The sequence below is a fragment of the Odontomachus brunneus genome, unplaced genomic scaffold (genome assembly GCF_010583005.1).
Source record: "Odontomachus brunneus isolate Ranch 3 - 2012 unplaced genomic scaffold, Obru_v1 Obru_scaffold_182, whole genome shotgun sequence".
Lineage (NCBI taxonomy): Eukaryota > Metazoa > Arthropoda > Insecta > Hymenoptera > Formicidae > Odontomachus > Odontomachus brunneus.
Window position 1 is genome coordinate 480,177 of NW_022639632.1, and position 9,995 is coordinate 490,171.

At 38.0% G+C, this 9,995-nt stretch overlaps 1 protein-coding gene across 1 annotated transcript in view; it reads right to left on the reverse strand.

Moving 5' to 3' along the window:
* Positions 1–2,200, reverse strand: part of LOC116851621 (A disintegrin and metalloproteinase with thrombospondin motifs 6-like) — a 29,109-nt gene extending 26,909 nt beyond the window's left edge. Inside the window, exon 1 of the mRNA XM_032831232.1 lies at positions 2,116–2,200. Coding sequence (XP_032687123.1) covers positions 2,116–2,200 — 85 coding nt within the window. The remainder of the gene's footprint in view (positions 1–2,115) is intronic.
* Between the last annotated feature and the right edge of the window lie 7,795 nt (positions 2,201–9,995).

The window sequence follows — 9,995 nt, forward strand, 5'->3', positions numbered from 1 at the left end:
AGAGAGAGAGAGAGAGAGAGAGAGAGAGAGAGAGAGAGAGAGAGAGAGAGAGAGGGAGAGAGGAAAGAACAGAGAGAGAGAGAGAGAGAAGAGTGAAAAAGGAATGAAGCTACGGCTAGGCACGTACAATGGATCATCATTTCGCGGTATAAGCGCAGCGGTTTTCCCACTTGGCGGTGCTATATCACAGAGAAACGTCACTTGCATACGCGGCGTTTCCCTACAAAAAAAAAATTATTCTCCTCATTTTGAAGCTCTATCGAACGTTGAATTAACAATCGCTCGATCAGATATCTCGATGCAAAGCTCGGCTCGTTGGAGGAAGCTATTTTGTTCGATACATAGACATTATTCGATATCGCGAGTGAGGAATTATTCATGTTGGATTCGCAAAAACGACATTACCGAAATACTCCTCGTGCAAAATATTTTGGGTGATGTATTCAGAGGATCTTTCTGGTGGCGGCGTTATTTGTCTGCGGAAAGGTGAGATGAGCGATAGGTTAAAAGATGCCGCGTCACGATGCCACAGCGCCCGGGAAGATTTTTAAATCGAGCTTGCAACAGGAAGAAAGCGTGTTTTCGTTTTCGACATCCACACGGCTGACGCCGTGATACCGCAGCGAGGAAGGGTGATGGCATAGAGATGTGATGTACAATGGGTCATCCTCTCATACCGCTACCCTTATCCCGCGCTGCTCTCGCGAAACCGCGAAAAATAGCTCTTGCGTGAGCGCTGAGCTCGACAAGAGGGAAGCTCCGCTCTGATAGATGGCAATGACTTTCTCGAAATAGGACAGACTGATAAGGTGCGGAAGAGCTCTCTGAAGAACGCCTCTGCCGACGACGGAACTTCTTCCGCAGAAAATTAGAAGCGTATCTCAATTTGCGCTACGTTTCTCACTTCGTACCTGACTCCGCGTTTATGCGTTTCTGTACATCCAGAAAAAGATAATCTCATCCTTAACGGAATCTTCTGTATCTTAGAAAATTTTATTTTTATATATAGCCGAGATAAAGAGAAAGAAAAAGTAAGAGGCAAAGATGAAGAGAAAGAGAAGATCCTACGAAAATCAAAAGGAAAATATTTTAAGTGCAATACTCTTAAATTTGGAGTAATTTTGTCTCTTATCTACAGTACAAGTTTTTAAGATTCCTGGTCACTCGCTACGGAACTCTTGATTGATGACGTTTCAAAGAAGCGAGAAAGTGCATTCCCAAAATTCCTACAAAGTATATTGAAATAAAAGGATATATCCAAAAAATGACACTTGCAATTAATTTAAGCACACCTCTAAAATACTGCGAATACTTTTCTGTTACTTCAACAATTAATAAATCATCGTAAAATTATCATAACAAGATAATAAATAAATGGTTGGTTAAAATGGAAGGATGCCACGTTAATTTTACGATTACTTATCAATATTATTAGAACACAACAAAAGGAAAATATTCGAAATATTTTAAAAGTGCGCTTAAATGATTGCAAGTGTTATTTTTTGGATATATATTTTTATTTCGATATACATACTTTGTAGAAATTTTAAGCATGCGTTTTCTCGCTCTTTTAACATCATAAATGATATTAAAAGATGGCCGCAGCGAGTATGTAAGATCCTTAATAGCAATTTCTTCTAGTAAGAGAACATTTCCTACTTAATACAAAAAAGAAGAAAAGTTGTAATATCTCTCTGGTTTCTAATAGTCCACTTCACTAGACGAGGAAATCTAATTCTTCCGGTCAAAATTTTCGCTTGGAATACGGAATTAGGAAATAGCGCCTTGCAACTAGAATTCCTTGTTTTGGGTGTAACATTTCAAAATTTATATCGCACCGCATCGTATAATTCTTCATCTCGTTAAAGTCTCGCAGCGTGTATAAACTTTCGTGCATAATTATTATCGTTTTAAGGGGAAGATATGAAGATTAAGGAGAAGCGGTCGAACGGAGCAATCCATCACTGCCCCTCTGAATAAGTCCGCAACTTTAATTTCAGCTCGGGGTCTTAACGACCGAAAGAATCTCTAATGGGATTTTCGTTCGAGAAAATGCGAAGCATGAGAGCGCGATGGGAGGGAAAATTCAGCGGGATTGGAGTGGAGAATGCATACCTTGATAGACGGTACAAACATGCCGGCTGTGAAACGTCGCAAGCACCAGCAAGCAAATTGCCGCGCAGGGCGACAAGCGTTCCATCGTAATATCGCACGGCCTTATCGCGACGCGCATCCCTCTCTGGCAAACATTGAACCGAGAACGTTCGACGCGGTTAATAAAATTAAGGAAGCCGACCTGTGTTTGACGTAGCGCGTCGCGTTGTATGCAGCACCGTACACACGCCGCGCGGAGCGACATATCGATCTCGAAACAAAAGGGTCGACGACCACACGTATCGCCTGTCAAACCAATCCATTTCCAGTCTGAACGTTGTCGCGTTTATGGACACTTTGTGCTTCGTCAAATTTGTCGACATCTTAACGGGCCACGACGTCGATACACAGCTGTTTGGATATTTCAATTCGGTTGCACTCCACCGCGCAAATAAAATGTAGCGAACTACATATGACTGCATATACAGGGTGTCCGGTAATTCACCGGAGCCGTGGTATATACAGGTAGATTAGGTTAAACTGAACAAAAAATTCTTTTATCATTTTACACAAATAATCACATGAAATTTTGAGTTATCAATCAAAGAAGATTTGTGAATAATTACTGCCGTTATATGTCTTGTATATTAGGTCAAACTGAACAAAAAAGCCCTCTATCATTTTTCAAGTGATCATGTAGATGTTTAGTTATTAATTAAAATAAAATTGGTGCATTAACACGCACAACTATACATCAAATCTTCCTTCATTAATAACTAATTTAATAACTAAATATGTACGTGGTCATTTGGAAAATAGTAGAGGATTTTTCTGTTCAGTTTGATCTAATATACAAGCATATAGCGGCAGACGTTGCCATCACAACTCATCTATTATATGGCGGGTAATCATTTACGAATATTCTTTCAATAACTCAAAATTTTACATGATTGTTCGCAAAATAATAGAAGAATTTTTTTGTTCAGTTTAAATCTAATCTACCTGTACACTGCAAGTCTTTTGTGAGTTACCGGACATGCTGTATAACATATTTTTCTCTATTTATACACAAATCAAAATACGTATGAGACATTTATTTGTTAAAATATACTATTTGTTAAAATATACCTACTGATGTATGATTTAGCTAGAATCCTATATAAATAGAGAAGCGACATTGAGGGAAACCATCTGATTGGCTAATTGAACGTGATTCAGGGCTATATTATTTCCTATTATTGTGAACAAGTAAAGAATAATAATGCAATAGAACATACTCGCAGTTGACGTTACAGAAGAATATATCGCATATAATATATATAATCGCATTTATCGATTCTCAATGTCGCTCTTTTATTTATATTATAGAACTCTAGATCTAGCTACACTAAAAGAAAGAATATCTGAAAAATAAAATATTTATTAATTATATTTATTAATTTATTAATTTATTTATTAAATATTTATTGGGTAGGTACTCATAAAATATTTACCTCTATTGAAATTCCTTCATTTTGTGATGGAATAAACAATTGCTTTCATGAAAAACGACGATTTTAGGAAAATATACTTTTTTTCATGATTTTGAGAGAAATTTTTCTTCAATATCAAAATGTGTTTATTAGAGTGCTTGATATAAATATGGACGAGATTACTATCACTTTGACGACACGATTTAGTCAATGTATAATATATTTCAAATTCATGACTTTGAGTTATCCTTAAAAGGTTTCATCTCTTATTATTTATTAAGAAGTTATTAACAAAAATGTTTAAAGAACATATCAATTAACATGTTAAAGCTAAAGTATATTATTTGCTGATATATGTAAAAACAGTACGTACATGAGTATATGTATGGTGATCCCTCTCCTTGCACTCTCCCCCCTCCCGCAAAAATTCAACCTTCATCGTATCTATGCCAGTGACATTAATGTTTATTGAAATATACCTTAGTTTAGTGTGAAATCTACCTTAGTTGATATGTCTCTTTTAACTGAGTCATGACCATGACTTTGATAATATAAGATCTAAATGATTCGTGCTATATATAAGTGTGTTTTTCTAAATAATTACTATAAATCAATGTAACTTTAAACAAAATAGCTTATCTAAGATTTCTTATTTATATAAATATAAATCTATATCAAATCTTTGCCTTACTGAATCGGTCGGTACACAGTGAAAACGATTTGGTTGAATCAAATAAACATTTCTTTGGAATAGTCCAAACGAATTTTTTTTATTAATTGAACAAAATTTTGTTTGACGCAACAATAATATATACACACGGTTTAATTCCAAAGAAATATTTTTGTTATGTCAACCAAATAATTTGTTTGGACTATTCCAAAGAAACGTCTATTTTACTCAACAAATAATTCTCTCTGTGTGGACAACGCACTAAATCGTATTGCTGCGCAGACGTCACGAACGAGAGGTGAACAATTCGCCAGAAAGGTTTCGGAGATAGCGCCGTTGTGAACTGAGAGAATACTGTATCGTTGGGACCGGGACGGCATTTAATTCAATTTTCGCGCATACACGTGCGCCCACGTGAGACGAGCGACGTTGTTCCTTCAAATCGGCAGCGGTAAATGCCACTCTCGACTCACAACGGGTCGTTCGATGCAATCTCCTTATCGTAAAGTTCGGATTAGAGGGGACAAAAAGGCCGGCGGCCAGCCGAAAAACTCTGGCTTCACTGGCGCGTAATTTCCAGGCCGCAAGGTTTTTCCCATTCGCAAACGATTCACCGGTGATCGCAAAAAAAGACGCGATTACGTGCGGCGCAGAGAGTGCGATTAATCGAGTGAGCGAGCGTAAGCGTTCGATATATGGGTGGGCGATTGTATGGTGCCCGCTGTTTTGCGTCTTTACGAAAAGAGCGTTTCATTCAAACGCCGCCCTCATTTTTGACCTTATGATTTGGGTGACTTTTATTTCACCGATCCTTCTCCCCTATTCGTTAATAAACCCAGGCATTACAAACTTCTCAAAGATATCTTAAAGTAGTCCTAAAGACTATTTTTTTCTTAAACGTTTTTCGACATCTTTAAGACGTCTTTTGAACGTTTGTGCTCTTTGGGGATGTTAAAGAAAAATTGCAAATATCTACATAGTCATTTGGAAAATGGTAGAGGACTTTTTTGTTCAGTTTGACCTAATATACAAGCATACAGCGGCAGTAATCATTCACGAATCTTCTTTGATTAATAACTCAAAATTTTATACTTGTTAACTAGCAATTGGAACCTTAAACATAGACAAAATTAACTCAGATCAATTTTTCAAACATCGTTCTTAAAAACATATGTTTTGTTCTTTTACTATAATTTTTTTTCAACTCCACTGAATGGAGTTGAAAAAGGAAAAGTGTGGATAAAGATTTCTACACATGCGTGATCAGGTTTTCTGCTTAATATAGTAAAACAAAACATCATACATTTATATAAGTTCTGTATGTACAAGAAATACAAAAAGGATAGCGTGATTGTGTTAGTGACGATCGATATTTTTTAAGTTATTCATCCACTTCAACATCCTCTTAAGAGGAAGAAAAATTTGTAATTCAATATTGCAAGGGCTTATACAAAAACTGGTAAAAACTTACAAATGTTAAATCGTTTATAATTATGACTCAAAAGACAATTATTTTTACGCGGAAGTAAACTATTGTCTGGAAACTGACAAAAAGTAATAGATAACGATGGCAGACTGGTCCGACTAGATATAGAATTTATTTATTTATTATTTGGTAAAAGAAATGGTAAAAGAAGTCCGACGAACTTTGTGAGTCTCTAATAACCCCAGGCGCGATGCTAAAGTTACGCCCGAACGAACAGAAACGCGCGAATTACACCAGAATCAAAGCGCTTTGCGTTAAGTGCGGAATAAAAATGTGGTCCTTTTTGTTGCTGTTACGTAATAATCGGAGTGAACGCACACGCGGTGTCCACGCGGATGGAAATGCGCGCGCTCGTTTATAGCTAGCGCGCCATTGTTACGGCTTCCGTGCTTTATAGCCGGCGCTTCCATCAGAAGGAATTGTTTTTCATGCTGAAGCGCGACCCCGTTGTTGTTGACGGGAGCATTATGACGTCGGCTTACCGATCATTCGATCGCTCCACAACCGGGTCTTCTCAGGTGCGAGTGCATTGTCGAGTCATTTCCTAAAAATATATTCTCGCACTCATAGCGGCTCGTTTTACGTTCGATATTATGCGAGAGTACGTTGTGTGTATGAGAAGTGAATGGATAAAAAAAAGGAATACTTATCGACTTTTCATACTTCCTCTGTATACACTGTTCCAATTCTCGCGAAGTTCATACCGACAGGTTTTTCTCAACAATTTGAAATTAATTTCTCATTAAAAATGTCGAGGGAGATCATTATTTATGGCGACCTTTCAATTTGCAATGTAACATATCTTTCTGACTAAAGCTCAAGATAAAATGCTGTTAGCGTTCACTTTAGACCGATAGAGGAAAATAATTTTGTTATTTGTTTGGTCGTTTGAAATTTAGTTTGCAAAAAGCTCTACTATATTGTTCGTTTGTATTTCTGAAATTATTGATATCCTGTTATAACGTTTTTACTTGCAAATGTTAAATCGTTTATAATTATGACTCAAAAGACAATTATTTTTACGCGGAAGTAAACTATTGTCTGGAAACTGACAAAAAAGGAAAAATTAATTTTCATTTTGCTCAGAGAATTTGTCAATATAAATTAAAGTCGCAATAACATAGAATATTTTATCGAAAGAGAGAAAGAGAAGGAAAGAGAGAGAGAGAAACCCGTGTTTTCTACATATTTATAAAAATCTCAATTCCAGATAAATCTGACTATTGACGCTCTCCATGATTTACAAATAACATTTTTGAAAAAGAGTGCTTTTCAAAACACGAACGGTCCTCGTATGCCATTATTTTGAAACCCGTTCGCTCTGTTATTTTCATCATTTTCGTTCGCGGGACGGGAAAACGAGCTACTGCAGCCACTCTTGCGAGACGTGTGGGAAAAAGGGAGAGGGAGAAGCGCAAGAGATCCCTTTCAATTTTTCGAAATCTCACCGTGGAGAAAATAACGACCGAGCAGTGTGAAAGAAAGGGGAGACGGCGTGTGCGCGAGATCGCCGGGCGTTTTGTGCGGAAGACCCACCAGTCTCGCGGACAGGTAATGATCTTTTCGTCGGGAACAACCGCGACGTCTTTACGTTGGGGCGTAGACGTGCGCGGGTTCCCTCGTTACTCTCGATCGCATCGGCTATACAGTTGCTTGTTATTTTACAAGACGCCTCACCTGGCGTTCTCTCGGCGTCGCTCGAACGGCTCGCTGAAGAAGAGCCGGGCTCGCGCGTGGCGACTGAAAGGGGATGGCCGCCGGGTGTCGATTTTCCGGCGATTCAGCCAGGCTGCCGCGCGAGAAAACGCAGCCGGTGAAACGCGATACACGGCGTTTTGTCCCGGACTGTTTCACCGGCGCGTGCTGACGATGCTTTAACGACTCGTTTGTTGGCGAACGTCGGATCCCCCCGACGTATCTTCAATTAGGAGCACTCTGTCGAGTCCGCTCTCCGAGCGCGCGTCTCCGCACGGCGAGACCGTCCGGGGAGAATTGCGCGACGTCTGGCTTTATATAAGATCCAAGTTGGCTTTCCCAGCATTTTTCAAAATGAGTTACCGCCGTGAGAAGTAGCGGCACATCGCGTACTTGAGATTTATGGGATTGTCCGGTGTCTGTTGTATTTTGTTCACGAAGGCAGAAATGCAGTGAGAAAGAAAGAGAGAGAGAGAGAGAGAGAGAGAGAGAGAGAGAGAGAGAGAGAGAGCCCCTTTAACTTCTGATATAGCCATGATATATGTCAGTGTTGGGCATTAATTGATTAAAATTTTATTTGATTAAAATATAATCGGCGAGTTGTGTGGTAATCAAAATTAATCAATCGTCATATATATCCACATTCACATACATATATATACACAGAGTGTGTTAAAAGATAAAGTCAACTAATTAGGAGGTGAAAAAGGAAGGAATTTGAATAGAATATATAATGTATATAAACCGCTATGGCTCAGTAAATACAATACTTTATATATAAAGTATTGAAACCTCTTAATATTTCGAGAAATACATATTTCCGAAAAATTATGTTTTATACAAAAATTATAACATTTTAAATGACGCGTGTATTATATAGTAAAATTAGCATAACTTTGAGTAGCGTTGCCAAGATTACGTAAGAATCACCTTAAATTTTGAGAACTTATAATTCAAAAAGTACTAAACGAAAAGAAGCTTTATTAGTGTGTTTTTGAAAGCTCTCAAGAAGTTTAGTTATAAAAATATGTAATAAAAAATGGGGATTCCTTGTTTAAAAATTTCAAGATGATTCTTACGTGATTCTGGCAATATTATTCAAGATCATACTAATTTTATTACGTAATGCGTCACTTAAAATCCTAAGTATATACATTATGTATTCTACTTAAGTTGCTCTTTTATCTGCTAATTGGTTGACCTTACTTTTTGACATATCCTGTATGTAATATGTATAAGCACGAATGATTCAGTGAATTGATTGAATCAATTATTAATGAAACTTGGATTTGATTTGATTATATATATTGATTATTAATTAATTTTGTCAATCAATTAAGTTATTCGCGATTATATGTATATTTGATTAATCTTGATGTACTGATTATTTTGATCAGGCAGAATTTCAATCGGGACTAATATCCTTCAACATTGGTATTCGCCGGCTAGAGGAACGTTCAATGTGTAAGTTACACAAGCAGTCATTCTCCGGACTCTATATTCCACCCTGCGACGATAAACGGGATTTACGTCGAGCCAAATTAGCCATAGATTCTCTCCTATTTGTGATAACACGAGAGAAAATTTCACGACCCGCTTTCACGACCCTCGGAGTATCACCGGCTTTTTTGCATAATCATCGCGTTTCTTCTAAAGATATCGCGACTAGTTCCGTTTATGGGACAGTGACGCGGAGAGAGACTTTCGCGCAACGATATAGAAATCCCGTTTATCTCGCGCCACGTTCCCACTTTTCTCAAAGTGTTTAGTGCGCACGCGAGTTTTCGGGATACGCAGCGAGGAAAAAAGATTCGATCGCGCGCTCTCGAGTCATTCATGCGGCGCCTTCTTTATCACTTCGTCGTGGAAAAGCACGCTTTCTCCATCATGGTGGAAAGAGAGACGCTATAACCCGCGCGAGATATTTTGTCAGCAATTCGCACCAAGTGCAGATGAGTGTTCTGTGGAAGTGCTCTTTCAAGCGACCGTGCGTACGACTGTCCACGTCGTAAAAACTTTTCAGCAGCAAAAATTTGAACGCCCTCAACTGTCCGTTTGACACATTCTCGACTGCCACGAATTTCTAGCCATCCGCCCTTCGGCAGAGGACAATTTCGGCGGGTCGAAGTATGAAAACGGTCTTAACCCTCAAACCGGACTAATGGGTCAAATGTGTCTAAGCGACCTCAATTAGTGAGGTTTCCCAGAAGCTTGCGCACTCTGACAGGCGGGTCCCCGGTGGGAAAAAAGTTTGTGGCGAGAAAGTCTACAGGCCAGAAGTCCGATGAGACCGGTGAATTTCTGCTCATCTGTCGGACTATTCAAGTCGGTAGCGAATGATCCACGAGTCCTATTGATAAAAATTTTAATTGATAAAAAGTCGAATTTTGAAAAACTGCCTTTTTGTAATAAAAAGAAATATTCATTTCTTTTTATTAGATATTTATAAAGAAATTGAAAACAAGAGACATGTTATTTTTTATAAATATATGTTTTGTATGTATATAACATATACATAACATATACACAAGTATACAGTTACATAACATATTATATCATCGAGTTTACATTATAAATC